The sequence below is a fragment of the Callorhinus ursinus genome, unplaced genomic scaffold (assembly GCF_003265705.2).
Source record: "Callorhinus ursinus isolate GAN/ISIS: 27379988/994484 unplaced genomic scaffold, GSC_fseal_2.0 scaffold19, whole genome shotgun sequence".
NCBI lineage: Eukaryota > Metazoa > Chordata > Mammalia > Carnivora > Otariidae > Callorhinus > Callorhinus ursinus.
The window spans coordinates 3,472,081-3,490,331 of record NW_027397081.1 but is presented as its reverse complement, the minus strand read 5'-3'; the positions used below and the strand labels follow the sequence as shown (position 1 = coordinate 3,490,331).

Genomic DNA, 18,251 nt, shown 5'->3' with positions numbered 1-18,251 from the left:
CATAGAGTGTTATCATTTTTATTAAATGCTTTTATTTTTAGCTATATATTAGCATTGTATGTTTTTAGTACTCTTTTGTCTCCCTACCTGGCTCTGCACTGTGATTCTCTCTTAAGGGGTAGGATTACAAAATACTTTGGCTTTTTAAGATTGCCGAATTATTTGAAATTTTTACAAGTACATGTTCATTCAAAAAAGACAAAAATAGGAAAAATGGGAAGAACACAAGGGCACAATATATTTGAAATTATTGATGAAAACCTGCTTATTTTAAAAGAAGCATAAAAGCAACAAAAGTAAGCCAACACTACCTATGGCTGATTGTGTACTTTCTCCTGTATCTAGAGAAATACAGTCGTTTATTCAAGGGAAGTACTAAATCTCACATTTTCTTTTTTACCATTTATTTCTAAGATAACTTTTTATTTGTGATACAAATACTTTTATTAAGTCAAGGACAAGTGATGGCGTTATAAAGACAGAGCAATTTTGACTCGGGTGATGTTCTTTTAAGAACACAGTCAACACTGTGCTTCTTTGGAACCCAAAAACATGTCAGAGAAAACCTGAAAGAAAATGCCTCAGAGCTAAGCCTATCTTATAGTGAAGCACTTGGGAAAATATGTTTTGAACAGGGTGTTCTGAAATCAACTACTACTCCTATAAAAAGAAATAAAATACGTTGGTTGGCCAACTGATGAGGTAACCGACAGTGTTTGCATAATACTTAAAAGAGTCATTTAATCATTTTTACACCTGGTGGTATTCACGAGGCGGCTTCGGCAGTACAAAGTAATGGGGGTATCATCAATTAGAATGAGAACTCTCTCGTTTCTGTGCCACCCTGCAAACCGCACAGAAGAATCCAGGACGTCCAGTGTGAAATGCGATACGTATCTGCGGGGGTGAATCACAGTTGTTACAGTAAAGAAGTAGCTTTGAGAAAAACATTTCTCTGTTTAAATGAAGAGCTGCCTAGCTGCTCTCACACTGAGCGAGACGGAACTCCGTGGACACTGTGCCTTGTGAGCTGCTACAGTGTGGATGGCACGTAAAACAGGCTTGATATCTGGTGGCCTGGATGCTGTGCGGTTAGGCAAACCTTCTGTTTCTCCACATCTACAGTGAGGATAATAATCATAATAGCACCTGCTGCTTAGAGTTGTGTTAGACTTGAGGTGACTCCTAGGAGACCCCGGCACATAGTCAGCCCCTTCCTGGAGTCGATACTGTCAGCAAACGAGGAATGAGCATCAAGGACCAGAAGTCGTCAGCAAAGCCAACTATTAAGAGACAATGAGGACTGAGGAAAAACAATTGGACTTGCAAATTTGTAAGTCACTGATCACCTTCAAGAACACAGTGTTCCAGGAGTGGCGAGAGGGAGGGAAAAGATAAATCGTGATAAAAATAGAAGGAGCTGATGTGGAATGCATGGAACCTCGGATAAGAAGAGAAGGAATAAAAATAATAGGAGGGCAGTTTGAGAGGCAGGGGACCAAGCCAAGCATTTTTCCAGCCAGGACACACTGATTATTTTCTACGTCAAGAGAGAAGCTAATGGAGATGGATTTTATGGAAAGATTTCCGGTTAGTTTCAAGGATAAAATCCAACTGGCTTCTAAAATGATGAAAGTAAGGAATGAAGTACTGCTTGTTTATTTCGAATTTATGTATGGCTCTTTTAAGGCTGTGGTCCTGGGCCTTTTTTGTGACTGGGATTCACTGTGAAGTTGTCCAAAAGTTCAGACTGTCTCTTTGTAAACACACACACACACACACACACGCACACGCACACACGCGCACACACACACATACACACAGTTTAAGAACAGAAAATTTTGCATTTAATTAAGAGAATTTATCAACCTCTTTAATCCATCCATGAATAAATCCTCTCTCTGAATCATCCACAGATCCCAGATAAAGTTATCCTCTCTTAGGACTTGGAAATACTTTCGCAAAATAGGAATTTAGATTTGTGTATATAAATTAAAACTGGCAATTCAATGAAAGGTCAAAAATATTCCTATTAAGTATCTACAAAATATAGGTGTTCGACACATAAATTGCTTTCTCAAAATATAAACAGAAAATATATCTCTTCCAAAGTTAAGATCAGCTCAGAAATAAATGTTCCATATGACACAGAAAATGTTAACACAACTAAATTTAATTGCATTCTAACTGCATTCTGTATATTTCCCAAACACTTTTCTAATATTCATAAAATTCATGTGCGGCACATGTTGTTTCCCCACATTATCAGATTTAGAAACTGAGGCTCGGAAGTAAGTAACTTACCCACTATCAGGTTGCAAATTCAAGTGCATCTGGTTCAAAAGTCCAAAGAAGACTCTCTCCCCACCTCTAAGTAAAACACTATTCTAGGCCACTATATACAAAAGAGTATTATTAATATAATCTACATGAGGTTAATAAAGGCTGCTTTTAAAAAAAAATTTGCTCAAGATGCAAAAGAACACACTAAAGAGAAGAAAAGCCTGATGTTAAAGATCAATTATCCTTGCAATTCAATTATTTAAATTCTGCAGGCTTTGACAAGGTTTTTCACTATTTACTTGAAATGCTCCTCACCTCTTGACTCCTGTGAAATTCTCTTGTCTCGTTTTCCTCTGAACTTCCTGACCGCTTGTCCTTCAGTCTCCTATCTCTCCCTGCCCCTCTAAGTAAAGGTATTTTGTAGGATTTTGTCCTCAGCATCTCCTGCTTTTGCTCTCTTGGGTGATCTCACCAACTCCATGGCTTCAGGCACCACCAAATGCCTGCAAATACACCTGCCCCACCGTATACAGCAGAGCTCCACTCGGGAGTCTCTTCAACCCTCAAAATCTGTACTTCCAACAACCTCACGTCCCCCATTCAGAGCTGCTTCCCCTCCTGGGGGGTCCCGTCCAGTAATGGAAACAGTAACAAGTCATTTGCCCAGGCCAGAAATCAGAGAACTCATCTTGAATTCTTACCACACTTCCTTTCTCCTCACCCACAAAGACATCCAACCCGTCACTAAGTTCTTTCTTTTTTTTTTTTTTTAAAGATTTCATTTATTTATTTGTCAGAGAAAGAGAGAGAGAGAGAATGCACAAGCAGGGGGAGCAGCAGAGGGAGAGGGAGAAGCAGACTCCCCACTGAGCAGGGAGCCTGATGTGGGACTCGATCCCAGGACCCTGGGGTCATGACCTGAGCTGAAGGCAGATGCTTAACCCACTGAGCCACCCAGGCGTCTCCAACGCATCACTGAATTCTGTCAACTGTTCTGTATTCTTGGATCCATGTGCTTTCCTCTCACCTCAGGGCTTCTACTTCTCTTCAAGCATGTATCATCCTAAACTGTATGACTTCAAGACTCCACAGACTTGCCTTTTTCTTCCGTGTTGTCCCCTTCCAATTCATTCTCCTTTCTGCACCCAGCCTATTCTTCGTAAAATATAAATCTGATTATGTCACTCTTGTGTTTTAAGTCATTGATGGGCCCCCTTTTTATTCAGCGGAGTCTCATTCCAGCAGCAACAAGACCTTCTGTGGATCCGCAGACCGTCCCTCCTGGCACACCTCTCTCTCCCCTTGCACCCAATACTACAGCCAGACGAAACTCTCTTCAAGGGCTCAAATACACCTGGCTCCTCCACACCTTAGGGCCACGTCATGTGCGGCTCCCCAGGCCAGGCATGCTCCCTTCCTTCCTCTTTTTCAAATGACTCATCTAGAGCCTTCACACCCAGATCTGCTGACACCTCATCTGGGATGCCAGGCCGTGCCTGGTGCCATTCCTGCGTTCATCTCTGTCCCACACTCTGTTTCTCTGTCTGGGTGCTTTGCCTCGCTGCCACTGTACTGACCGACTCGTCTGTCTTCCCCACTGGGCCATCAGCTCCTTAACGGCAGCAACTATCCCTACAGGTTCTCGTACCCTTTTTTCTAGCACAGGGTCTTAAATGCAGTTGCCCTGGGTAAACAGGTTTAATGAATAAATGGTTACACTCATTACCTAATCTAGTGAATGGATGGAAATGACTTCAGACTTTGCTATATCACTCACTGTCATATGATAAATGAATAAGTTGCCCAGAAATGTCTTGCCCTATTTTCTTCAAAACACTGCAAGTAAATTAGAAAAAAAAGATAAATGGCAATTCTTTATTTCCTTCTTAAGTCATCTCAATATAGATGTATTTTTCACACCCAATGGACTCCTCATAAAAGAACTTAGAATAGTAGTTAGAAGACCAGAGTTCAAACCCTGGCTTGCAGCTTATTAGCTACCTGGTCTCTGGCAAGTCAAGTGACTCCTTTGAGCTAAAGCTGGCTTAACTACTAAAATAATGATGGTCTTCTCAGAATGTCTCCTTCTCAGACTAGTTTGAGGTCAAATAAAATCATGTATATGAAAGCAGTTTAAAAAGTATGTGTCATCATAAAATTTAAGGTGTGTCGTATTCATTCTTCATTTTAAATTCCCGAACAATAATAAAATTCTGTAAATAAGATCTCTAAGTATTTCCTAATGCCACAAAGTAAAACTTTTCCTATTTGGGAAATAAACAACACTCGGAATAATCTGGTGGAAAAAAACAGTTTTAGGAATTTTTCTAATAGTTTTATGAAAGCTCAATCCTGTGAAAAATTTTAAAATACAGCAATGCAAATTATGCACCATCCTATCCCTTAAGAAAGGGACAAACTATAGGAATATGACTCTTTGTCAATAATCTCACGATAGAAAATTAAGGGGAAAAGAGAAAGATCATCAAAGAATTATTTCAAGTCAACAGAGAATTTTGCTATCAATTCAAAATAAAGAAACCTAATGACAGTCACGTAGGGTTACATCATTCCTTTCTGTAAAAAATAATCCAAAGTCAAACAGTATTTAATTCTTACATTCTTCTACTAACAACTCTGCAGTTCAAACTATCAGAAATTTATTTCTAGCATGTTTAAAATTATTATATCAGCCCAATGCAAACTCTTAGAATGTCTTTTCAGGGCTTCATGCCCCCAAAGTGGAATATTGTACAATTATTTAAACACTGTTGAATTAGAGTGAAGAGATAATATCACTTAACACCCTTAAATTCATTGAATTTTTATTAAGTACCTACTGTATAAGTGGAAACGCTTATAAGAGCTTACAGGATATAGTGTCCCATTTTCAATATATTTAGATTAACTAAATATGTATATTTTATAGGTCAACTTACTTTTACAAGTAGCACTCATCCTGGATATTTAGAGTTGTCAAAGAAACTGGCCACAAACAGAACTATTATTTAACTCTAAAAAGAACAACTTTTTCACCCTGATGAGGGTATAATACCTATTCTCCTTGGGATTGTTAACAACTTTCCAATCCACCATTTTTTAAACCACCAAATAGATAGACTTTAGACAGAAAAAAGAGAGTTAAATTAACATATCATTAAAAAAAAAAAGAAGTATTAACCGAATGGTCCTTCCGATCCAAGGTAAAAAGGTTGAAAATATGTCATAAGATTCTTTTATTATTTCACCAGAGTTATAATACAGTACTTGGTCTGTTTTGTTATGCATTTCCTATTGCCCATCTGAAATTTAAGAGTCATCTCAGAAACTGAATATTTGTGGATTACATTGCAAAGGTACTGTCTTACCGAAGGAAGGATTTCTAATGCAAATGGACTAAACTAGTAATTGTAATGGCACAAATATTTTTATCTTTGAAAACATTTGGTGATAGACTACTTTAGAATTTTGGTTATTACTCATGGTCAAATTTAACATACAGCATCTCCAAAACAAAATATCTCCATTCATTAACTACTGAAAATAAGAAAACAGCATGATTTCATATTGTCTCAAATGTTTTGCAAAGGGCATATACAATTTAAAGAGCATATGTGTTTGTAAAGATAGCTAATTTAGGTCAATTGTATGGCATTTTATTAACGAGCACTGCCATATTGAATTTATTTATAAAATATCCATTTTGCTATACCCCATACTTTGGATGAACCACAACAGAAGGAAGGTATACTTTTAATTACATTTTGAAATTTGGATACTTGGGCCATTTATCACCTATTTTTTGTTGAAATAGATCATAGTTTTATATTATCTGTATTTCTTATAATTTCAGTTTTATATTGAGCCAAGCGTGACTTTCCAATAATGTGAACAGTTTAAAAGGAAACCAGTATTAATATTACACGAGTATTATTAAAGATAAAATAAAACATAAGCCGAAATTATTTTTCCTCCCTTAGGAAGTTGGGATTTATACCAAAAGTGGTAAATTTGAGTTAATCAGGTCTACACTTACATAGTCTGCAAACTGTATACACAGAATGTTTAGATTGTCCAAAGTATTCTTAGAGTGCTAAATTAATTCTGAGGCAGAATAAGCAGCAGGAAATTATATCTGTCCAACAGATGACCAATACTCTTCATTCTTTAATCTGCTTTTCTGTCTTGTGAATGTACACGGTCTGTTTAATGGCCCTTATTCACAGACTGGATCCTGCAGTTTGACAAGGACCCACTGCAGGTAAATCACAATTAAAATAAACCTAGCCAGTCATAGATTATATCTTTATATTTAATATAATATGAAAAATTTTAAAATCCAGTCTGTATCACTCTGAGGAATAAGTTCCATGTTAATTTTCCAGAATACTATTTTTATCCTTTTTGTACCCAAAGGCAGAGAGCTTGACAGATGAGTTTGCCTCATACTTAGTACTTAAATTTCACCTTTAATTGTACTGGAAAAATCACACATGTATACGCTCCCAGTCTATTCAACAAACACCAATCCCCTGACCCACGCTCTCTGACAATTGATTTTTCCCCCAAATTCTGTTTAGATTTGCCTTGAGGACATCTGGCACACTCATTTGTCAGAAAAAAAAAAAAAGTCCTTTTCTTCTAGTGAAGAAAATGTTTCTTCCTCATTTACAATTTATGTTTTTATAAAAAATTTTTGAAACATACACAAAATCAATTACTTGTGGTTATGGAAAAATATGATATTGTAAACACCGTATGACATTTGGGTTCAAAATCAGTAGTCTCAAAGTTTACCTAGTTTCAACTTTCTCAATCGTAGCGTGTTAAAGAATAACATACCTATATTTCATACCTTCTACTTTTTCATTCTGTGTGCAGCTTCTTGTCAACTTCTCATGTGTACAGGTACTTTACCACTAACACTATATATAATATTTTCATCACATAAATAAAATAATCTCATTAACATTATCCTGAAGGAGATTGACAAATGATATGGAGGAAGAAAAGATCAGCGCTTTATAGTTTCTGTAGCTGGAAGTCACAATATAAACTTTAGAATACTTAAGAACTTAATTTGTAAAAGCAAGACAACATAAAACTAATATATCTTCCACTTTTAAGAAAGTCAAAATTTAGTAATAAAGATTAATATTTAAATAGTAGTTTACTGTTGACAAAGTACAATCACATATATTTGGATCATGAGTTATTTTTAAACTTAGTAATGTTTTGCTAATATAATTTCAGGGGAGACATGAAAACACTATTTAAAAAATAAACATATTCAGGTACTAAGCAGAATACTTTATATCTAGAACTACTTGCAATGTTGACACCCCTTTCAAAACTTTAAACACAAAACTAACAGCTGATAAAATCTGCAAAAATAACTATCCACAAAGATAGCTCTAATTCATGTATGTTTCTGCTTAAGAGTCACTCCCGTCTGCTGTAATGTAGACTTTATCACTAAATATAACACATGAATTTTCCTAATTAAATAGTACTCATAGCAACTACAGAATTCCTGCAAAGTAATACAACTGTGGCAGTTTACAAAATGTCAAATGCTTGGACCTCCTTAGGAAACCAAGTTCTCAAACAACGTAGTACTTGGATGCCAAAAATTTAGGAAAAGTGATCGTGTATCTGTTAGATGAGTTAATGGCAAATAAATATGAATTAAAATAATTAAGTCAATGACGCAGATATCCTCCAAATATTTAAAAACTCTTTGTTTTCAAAATCACTTACTTGTTCAGTGTACTTTCTTGTACTGACAGGACTTTTAAAATACAGTTCAAATTAAACATGTTATTACTGTTATGCAAAATTGTATATAGAAACTGTTCCTATGCCTCTTACATAATCTAGAGCCATTATCTTAAAGATTTTGAACAGTAGCAAATGAGCAGGTAAAGCTGAGGGGATACTTGAAACATGTATTTCAAGAGTGAAAGTGCTCTGTGAACGTTCTACTGACTGGTTACATTTTGGAGAATTTCAGATTAATCTGTCATTGATGATATTTTTACATTAAGTTATGTGGCATCTTGGTGAGGGAGTACGGTGCAACCGTCCCATTACAGCATTAGGGGAGGTCCCCGTCTGGTGTCACTGTGCGGGATGACAGAGCAAGCCGGCTCGGTTTGTGAATTCAGGTGGATTGAGCGCTAACAGGATTCGGCACCAAGGTGAGGATTCATGGAGTTCCAGCCACAGGATACATGCGTTACGTGACAGTAAGAGACACTTACAACCCAGAATACAAGAGCAGGGCAGCCCCAAGTGACATCACCAGATCATCTGCAGCGCCAACCAACCGACTAGAACACACATCCTCCACCCCAGGGCTCCTGGCTGCCTCACTCTTAGCAAGGCTTCCTTCGCCTTCCCCAGTGCGGGGGAGCATGTCTCTTCCTTAAAAGCAGGGCATAGCCTTCCTCACGTGAAAAGCAAATACGAAGGCACAAAGGAACAGAATAAAAAAACTAGACGGAGTATAATTTCCACTAACTTGACATTCAAGGTAACAGGAATAGCACCGAAATGTTGCAGGAGAAATCAACTTGAATTATCCAGACAAGAAATGAAAATAAACAAATAAAGAAGGAGAGAAGGAGAGAAGGGAGAAAGAAAGACCAGCCGAATATCCCCGAGACTAAATCTTACTATTTTTTTTAACTCCGACTTGCTCTGGAACCAGTCAACTGTGGGCATCTTGCATTTCTTTCGAAAACCACTCTTAAAATAATATAATACAGGGGAGGAAGGGGACTCTATTGCTTCAATTTAATTCTCTTCTAATTTATCCACAACTTGGGTTTTACTTACAAGCATTTGTCACAGCAAAACTGTTGGCTGTCTCAATGTTGTCCACATGAGGTACCAAATTAAAGGGAGCTTCCGACGCATTGGGGCTGGTGTTATGAAGAAAAATTGCTAATCGAAAAGCCGTGTACTCCTGATCTGTGTTTCGGATGAAGAGACCACCTATTAAAAACAGCAGGAAAAGCACATTCTCGGTGTTTCCTCTTGGAAATGCAATACCCACCCCCAAGCACTGTCAAATCCACTGCCATTCAGCAACACACACAATTAAGAAGCCCTCCCTGCCACATCTTGAGACTGCCCTTTGTCCCTAAGGTGCATGCTTAGTATTTCAGTCTTAAGGACAGCTCAGCGCTTTCCTGTCCCAATCTGTCATGATCACAATGACCTCTGAGACCACTGAGCGTGTTTTCCTTCCTCTCTCTTGCCCTCCGCATGATTCCCAGCACACTGCTACATCAGCCAAGCTCGGGGCATTTCTAAGAGGCATGCAGATGAACAGAAGAGAGGGTTTGCATTAAAATGCAGAAATAAAGGGATGTGGTGACACTAAGGGCCGAGGGGAATCGGAAAGGAGACGTGAACTTTGTTTTCCTGCAGCTCGTGGACTCAGTCTAATTAGCCCCGTTTTGTGCACAGTCCACGAGAAATGATGCAGTGTTGAGGCTGGGCTTAGCTGGAAGAAATTCAATAGCTGCGTCCCATAAAAAGACAGGAGAGAACAGCAAGGAAAGCCACGGATGGGTAGGGTCGCTGGCAGTGGAGTCCAGCGGGAGGAATACGGGCAAAAGACTCAAGAGGAAAACAAAACAGAAGGAGAGAAGGTTTCCGGGAAAGCGATCTAACTTTGGAATCGGTTAACCCGCAGAGAGAAACAGGGGGGTGCGGGTGGAAACGCTTTTTGCCCAGTGTCTTTCTGGAATGGCCAGAAAGCTGAGAAGTCCAGCATGGGAAGAAATGTGTTTAAAATACAGAATAATAATTTTTAAAAACCCCAACAAACTCGACATCCCTTCACGCTCTGGAGAGGGGACTGAGAAGAAATAGCACATTCAGTGTAATCAGACCCCACGGGGGTTGTTTTTTTTCCAACTTATTCCAACCCTACTTAAGCGACTTGAACCAAAGGTGGCAGTGGGAGCACGGACGAGGAGGAACGGGTGGGCAGGGTGTGCACATTCCAACTGAAGCAGCACCGAAATGCAGTTTTCTGCACGGGGGCGAGGGGAAGGGAGCCGCCGAAGGTCTCCCCGAATTGCTCACCCGCAACTCCTTTAACTCACTTTCGGATACCTGCCACAGACACCCACACGCACACCCCACCGGGCAGAGCTTACCTATCTGCACGCTGCTCGGAAAGGCTCCCATGGCGAGTCCCCAGAACCCAGAAAACAACAAGACAATGTGTCTGCAAATAATCCTCATCTTCTTTCCTGCTCTCCCTGGCGCGCGCTCTCTCTCTCTCACTCTTGTAAAGGCTGTTCAGAGAGGCATTGACGACGACGGCGCTAAAATTAAAAACAACAACAAAAAAAAAAAAAAAAAGGAAAGAAAAAAAAAAAAGGAAAGGAGAGAGGTGTGGGTGTTTGGTGGTTATGACCGCCCCCCTTCAGCAATCCGCCGCGAGCTGCCAGATTTTTCCCGCAGTCTCCATGGCCCCGAGAGCGGTTTCCTGTCCGGCTGCAAATGTTGCACATGCAGAAGATGGTGGTGGCGCGTCTAGTGGCTGCTCGCGGGGACGAGACATGCGCCCTGTCCTCGCCTCCCTCGCCCGGCCCGCCGCTCGCCTTCGCGCACACCCCGACACTGCGCCGCGGCCGCCGCACGCGCACCGGGCCCGCACCCGCGCGCCCCTCCCCGAGCGCAGCGCTGCCTCCGCGCGCCCCTCGCCCCCCGCTCGGGCCGCCGCTCCCCGCCGGCGCTCCCCGCGCGCCCCGCTCTGCCCACGCTCCGCCGCCAGGCTGGAGCCGGGCTTTCCCTGCTCACCGCTCGCCCACTCCGTCCTCTCTTCTCCCCCGGCTCGTGGAGGGACCTACTCCGCGGATGGGCACCCCCGCGCCCCTCTCTCCGCTGCTCCGCTGCACTTGGCAGGAGATCGGCCCCGCGGACGGGGTGTGCAAGCCCGGATCGGGGGCTCGGGGAGTTAGCGGCTCCCCAGGCCCCGGGCCCCCTGCCGCATTCTTGCCGGCTCGCGGGGAGGACCGGCCTCCTCCCTCCCCGACAGCCCTCTCGCCCTTCTCCCAGCCTCGCCCTCTTCTGCCACTGGGCTGCGCGCGGGGGACTCCGGTCCTCGCTGCAGCAAAGATTTCTCACCAGCAAACAGCCCGGGAATCTGGAGAGCCTGAGACAGGAATGGAGGAGGAAAGGCTCGGGAGGAGACGCAGGGCAGAAGTAACATCCTAGGGAAGACAGGGAGGACCGAAAAGTTCATTTAAATGCAAAGTTTAGGGTAATGAGCGGGATGGAGAGGAGCCTGAGAAATGAGAACTCAGGGGAGGCTCCAGCCCGTTGTTTGAAGGGCTTGAGGCAGGACCAGGGAGTGACAGCTGCGTGGAGCGCAAAGCAGGAAGAGTGACTGAAGCCTCCTTTCTTTCCAGCAGCCCATTCTGGAAGGCACTTTTCCTCTGTGCCGTGGCCCACTTCCGGAGGGTGCCCGACACGGTTCAGGGGCTGATGGAGAAGACGGCGAGGACAGCGCTTGGGGCAGTGGGCGCAAGTGTCTGAGAGGAAAACGGGGTATTTTTCAGGCACACCTTTTCTTAGCTGGGGCTCTGGAATATTCACCCGGCTCCATGTCACCCCCAGAAGACGTAAGCGCCGCACTGGTGGTGCCAATGGTTGTGTTGACTGGTTCTCCTAGGGAGTTTCGGGGCTCTGGTGTCCCTTCCTCCCAGGGGCACGGTGAATTCATTTCACCGGGCCGTGCTGGGTGGAGTCGGTACCGCACCCCGAGACTGACTGGGGTATAGCCGTGAAGGACAGGTTTCTGATTCCTCTGTAGGGCTCGAGGTCTACTGATCCACACAGTAGTTGCAATCCACTAATTCGTTAAACAGTGAGTGAAACCGTTTTAAATCTTTACAGTTCTTTGGGGGCTATTGGTTGGATTCTACCATTTTAAAGCCTGGAAAGTCGGGTCAGATGAGTTCATACTAAGCTTCTCAGCAATCATTACAGGGAAAGATTCTCCTTAAAGGTTAAGGAAACTGAAGCAGTGTTTCCCATTACATTTTACAAAAGAATACAAGTGCCTGTGTTTACCCAGTGTAACATTTGGGAAAAGAGCAGAATGGCATAGATTAAGTGGAATTCTTACAAGGGCCCCACCTGGTTAGGCTTTTTTTTTTTTTTTTTTTTTTAATATGCACTATCTTTACCCCTTCAAGCCTCCTTATACAACATATCACCGATTACCTGTATTTGTAATTTGTAAAGGACATTTCGTCATCCCTGCTAAAACTTCAGAGTGTTTTCTTTTTAAGTTCTGAGGTTTGCTTTTAATGTCGCATCTTTTTGTGGTTGCTGGTATTTACCCACTTTTCTGTTACATTGCGCCACAGTGTTATGACAAAAAACAACCTAATCATGAGTAATTGGATTACACAAATCATGCATTTGTCATTTTGGTGTCAAAGACTTCAGTCTTGCGAGTCAAGTGGGATTTGAAATGTTTTTCTTTTTGTCTTTTCTGTCAGTGTAAAAACCAAGGCTGGAAATAATATCATTCCATTTCTCTTATAATAAAAGAGGCCACATAAAATTCAAGCTGAATTTAAGTTAAATTAAGATTTCAAAACCCACCAAATCATGAAAGTCATTACCTAGTTGGGCAACGAGTGAAGCTCTGCTTGATGTACAGACAGAATAAGCAACTTTTACTCTTCTCAAAACTGAAAGATTTGAGCTCTCATGTGATGTAATGCCACCCTCGGTTTAGATGCAGGGAAAGTTTTCTGGTTCATCTCACCACCATGATGACACCTTGGCTAATAGGACCACAGATAACATAATTATATTTTTCCAAGATAGGAATCCGGGTATTTTTTTTTGATTTCTATTTTTCCAGTTAATAAAAACCCCATTTTACTTTACAAATCTAAATGATCTTTCTCTGTATATCTCTACCCCTCTATGTAGATATAGATCTATAGATATCTCCTCCTTTCATACCTGTCTTTAAGATGTACCAAAAGGGCAAGTGCTGGGCACCGGGGTGGCTCAGTCGGTTGAGCATCCCACTCGATTTCAGCTCAGGTCATGATCTCAGGTCCTTAGCATGGAGCCTGCTTGAGATTCTTGCTCCCCCTCTCCTTCTGCCCCCTCCCCCACTCTTTCTCCCTCTCTCTCTAAAAAATTTTTTTTTAAATAAAAATAAAAATGTGTCTAATAATGGTAGGGCTGGCACTTGCACTTTTAAACCTGAGTGTTTGGTCCTCTGGACCATTTTATAATTATGACTTGTCATATACCTCCTATTATAGGAAACAATTACTGGAGCCTCTCTTTGGAGCATTTGTGAAGGCAGAGGTAAAAGATCCTGCTACATCAGAATGAAAAATTCAAAAGGTTATTACTAGCTAAGAAAACCAAAGATACACACACACACACGCTTGATTTTATTGCTTTCGGGCTACTTTCGGGCTATTTTAAGTAAATATTTTCACAGTTTTCTGAACTGCAATTTACTAATACATTAAATGAAGGTATCATACCAGAAGATTTCTAAGATTCCTCACAACTTCCCAAATCTCTAACCCTGTGCAGTCAACTCAATTCTGCTATGGGAGAGGCCCTGGTGCTGTGGGGAATCCCCAGATGAAGGAGCCACACAACCTTGTACTCAAACACTCACACAGCATGTTAGAATATGGCCACAGAGAGTCAATGAATCAAGGAATAAAGGGGGTTTTGTGGAGATTTTTCAATGAGAAGAGATAAATATAGGTAGATATAGCTTAGTAGGTAGAAAAATGGTGTCCAAGAGTCTGTGGGTATAAAGCACACACTGCTGAGCTGTTTGGGGGTACAAACTTGGGAGTGGAGAGGTGGATAAGAACAGAAGTCAGGTTGGGGCATATCAAATAAAGTGCTTGAGATATGGAATATATATATATTTACAATTACAGTGACTTTTTTTTTAACTCATCACCAATGTATAATCCGTAATAGTATCATCTGGTATGACACTTTTAGAAAAGGCACATTTTTGGGAGTGGGAGTCAGGGGGTGACAGCTCTGGACCAGGAAAGGCAGGAGCTGAGGCTAGTTTAAAGACTGGACTTTCAGAAAGCCAGATGAGATGGGGCTGGACTGCAGTGGGACCGTAAAGAAGAGAGAGGAGGAGCAAGGGAGAGAGCAAAGCTGACACAGGCACACTCTCCAGCTACCGCGGGCGGGGGTGGGGGGTGGGGTGTGGCACATATTTCAGGTCAAGGCTATCCCCAAGTTCGACACCTGAATGCTCTAAAAAGAAGCTGCAGTCATCAGAAGGTTGGTAATGCCTTCAGTTGGGAAAAGGAACTTGGAAAGAGCAAGTTTGCTCAGGCATGGGCTTTTCAATAGATTATTCACACTCAGATAGTTATATAATGAGCACCTACCACGTGTGTTTGCTGTCTATGTGCTGGAGAAATAAAAGTGAGCAAAGCAAAATCCCTGCTCGCACTGGAACATTCCTCATGTTTATAAACCCTCACTAAGGTGCCAGGGATAGTGCAAAAGCCCTATGTAGACATTGGTTGATCTACAGAAAATCTGAGCTATACTAAGAAACTCATCTAAAGGTTAAATTCTTACTCAAGGTTATATTCTTAGCAAATTAAAGTCAAGAGCTAGGGCTAAAACTCAGGTCTGCCTGATTCCAGTGACTACGCTGTCTTCATTAAAATCTACCGAGTCAATGAGCTTAAGATGCAATGAGAGTTCTGGAAACAGAAAAGTAAACTGGAAGAATCCACAATATTTAGAAAAGTAGTGCAGTGAGTCTATGTAAACTTTCAGCACAGTTTTGGCACATCCTAAGAAATTCTAATTAATAAAGAGTTGCCAAAAAATGCGATCAAGGCTCCAATAGAGGGAGGCACTAAATGCCATGGGGGAAAGTGGGAAGTCTAATTCTGATTTGAGGGGAAATGTAGGAAGAACTTACAGAGACAGGGAAGTTGAACCGAATGTTTATGGATGTGGAGAGATGATCAGGTAGGACGTATGTCTTTCTGGCAACTTCTAAAAGTTAGCTATGACTGACTGGATGGGTTGCCCTGGGGGATGTGCTGGAAGTGAGGCCAGAAAGCAAAGCAAGGAAGGGATGGTTGTAAACTTATTCACTCAACAGTTTCATCTCCATGTCTGCGAGTTGCAGAAATCACGAAAGTCCATAAGCAAAGGGGTGAAATGACCTGATTTGCATTTTAGATTGAAAATCGTAGCATGAGTGTGGAGGCCGGAGTCAGGGGGAGAACTCTGGGACCTGGAGAAACAGTCTAGGTGAAAAATGACCATGTGAACGAAGTAGCAACAGTGAAATTTACCATTTGACCCTGAAGTCGTACTTTTAGTTTCCTAACCTAAAAATGTCCAGGACAAGAATTACCAAAAGTGCATGCACAAAGTTTTTTTTTTTATCACAGTGCTATTTATCACCACAAGTCACAGAACAGCCCAAATGTCCATCGAGGGGAGGCTATCTTACTAAGCTACGGTGTACCTAAGCAATGGGTGCCATACAGTTATTCAGGTAGAGAGGAGTACCTTTATGTACCAGCGTGGAGTGATCACCATGGGTATACTATATGAGAAAAAGCCAAGTAGAGACAAGTGTGCAGCACACTAGCATTTATCTAGAAGGAGGAATATTTCCTCTAGGGACAGAAAATCAGGATGGAGAGAAAGAAGCAAATAAATCTACTCAGAGTTGCATTATTTCAATTTATTTTAAAACAGATAATTCTGGCTTATCCTCTCCAGTGGGATATCTCCTAAAGGCAAAAATAATTGCAAAAAAAAAAACAGCCTGCACTGCTTTCACTAATCACACTGTTGATGCTAGTATTGATGTTGTTATTCTGAGAATGTTGTATATATACTGTTATATGAAGCAAATGAATGATTACGCTGGTGTTGCTGGGAAAGCACTGAAGAAAAGTGATACATGTTTAAAATCAGAGGATAAGTAAAAAACCTGGGCTTCTCAATTTGAATTGGAAGTTGCATTGTGATTTATTTTATTTTATATTTCCCATAAAATATGTATTTTTTTCAGTTCTTTACACTAATGTCTTAGACATAACGACTAATCTGTTAAAAGTCGGCACCCCCCATGTATACCATCTGTAGTACCTAATACCGTTTTCTACTAAAATACATCCATGCTCCTTGAAAAAATGACTTATTCCAAGCCGGGGAAGGAATTATATAAGATGCCCCTGGAACACAGTGTCATAACAGAAAGCAAGGAAGCTATTAAAATTACTGAGATCAAGTCAAAAGTTTTCAGGAACCAACTGGAGGATATTCACATTGGCTGAAAATGGGAAAACTTAGGTATTAAAAAGAATAATGACTGAAATATAACAAATCACTATTAAATCCATGACATCATAATTTAAAAACTACAGAGAGAAGCCTCATTGCTTTCTTTATATATTAGGAAATCAACTCAGATTTTTTTCCAAGTAAATTCTTAGTTTGTGATTTGCCTAAGAGTTTCCAAGATACTACAGTTTCCCTAAATCCCTCACCTTAGTTCCCCTTAATGTTACCATCTTGCATCACTCTGGTCCATTCATTAAAACTAAGAAACCAGCACTAGCATGTTACTATTAACTAAAGCCCAGACTTCATTTGGATTTTACCAGTTTTTCCATTAACGTATTTTCCTGTTTTAGGATCTAATTCTGGATATTTTATTGTATTTAGTTGTCATATCTCCTTTGTCTCTTCTATGAGTTTCATCTTCTTTGTTTTTCATGACCTTGAGAGTTTGATGAGTACTTCCAGGTCTTTGCCCTCAATTTGGATTTGTCTGATGCTTTTCATGTGATTAGACTGGGGTTATGGATTATTGGTAAGACTACCATAGAGGTTAAGTGTCCTTATCACCTCATACTCAAGGGATCCATGCTATTCCCATTGATACTGCTTGTGTAACTTTCATCAGTTGGTTAAAGTGTGTTTGCAGGGTTTCTCCACTGTGAAGTTACTATTTTTCCATTCCATGTTCTATTCCTTGGAAGTGAGTCACGTAGTGTGGCCCAGGATCATCTTGTGTTTTCCTGTCTCAGCCATAGCATGATACCTTTCTTCAAGAAGTCCTGTTTCCTTTAATTGGAGAATAATGTTTAAAAATCAAAATCTTGGGGCACCTGGGTGGCTCAGTCAGTGAAGCATCTGCCTTCGGCTCAGGTCATGATCCCAGGGCCCTGGGATGGAGCCTGTGTCAGGCTCCACAATCAGTGGGAAGCCTGCTTTTCCTTCTCCCTCTGCCCCTCCCGGGCCCTGCTTGTGCACTTTCACTCTCTCTCTCTTTCTCAAATACATAAAATCTTTAAAAATCAAAATCTTGACGATGGGTTTGCTCACTGTTACTGGGATGTCATTGCTCACAAGTTCTCACATAGGACACAGCCAATATACTAACCCGTGTATCGATACATTTCTGTCATTGCTTCTTTTCTATCCATCTATACATGTATTAAGCTAATCATGAGTTCACACTGATCACTCCAACTCAAGTCCAGCACTCCAGAGTTCATTCTAACCTACTTTCTATCATACCTTGCATAGATATCAAAAGGAACAATACCTGCAATATATTGCAACACATCATTGTTGAATCCGTGACATCATGACGATGATTTTAAAAATATAGGTAGAAGCCTTATTGGTTTGCTTTATATTATATGGAACCAGCTCATAATTTCTCGCCAATCATGAGGAACCTGGCTTCCAGGATCAAGAAAAATTTACTTACGATATCAACCTGAACTTAAGTTTTCCAAAAATAATTGATTTTTTTATACTGGTGATTACTAAAAACCCATGCCTATTATTGCTAGTTATCTGCATGGCTGGAAAACATTGAATTCCATAAACATTACTATAAATAGATGACACTGTCTATGGCATTCTGT

The 18,251-nt window shown here is 40.9% G+C and overlaps 1 protein-coding gene across 10 annotated transcripts in view; it reads right to left on the bottom strand.

The window, feature by feature from the left end:
- GRIA4 (glutamate ionotropic receptor AMPA type subunit 4) overlaps nucleotides 1-11,383 on the bottom strand; it is a 384,695-nt gene extending 373,312 nt beyond the window's left edge. For 3 of the 10 annotated variants that reach the window (XM_073903663.1, XM_073903664.1, XM_073903665.1), the window contains exons 1-3: nucleotides 11,107-11,382; nucleotides 10,458-10,628; nucleotides 9,124-9,282 (exon numbers count right to left, since the gene is read on the bottom strand). In XM_073903663.1, the coding sequence (XP_073759764.1) occupies nucleotides 9,124-9,282; nucleotides 10,458-10,545 (247 nt within the window). In that variant the 5' untranslated portion in view covers nucleotides 10,546-10,628; nucleotides 11,107-11,382. Of the gene's footprint in view, nucleotides 1-9,123; nucleotides 9,283-10,457; nucleotides 10,878-11,106 lie in introns of those variants that run through there. The other 7 variants (XM_073903661.1, XM_073903667.1, XM_073903666.1 and 4 more) reach the window with 5 other exon arrangements.
- Between the last annotated feature and the right edge of the window lie 6,868 nt (nucleotides 11,384-18,251).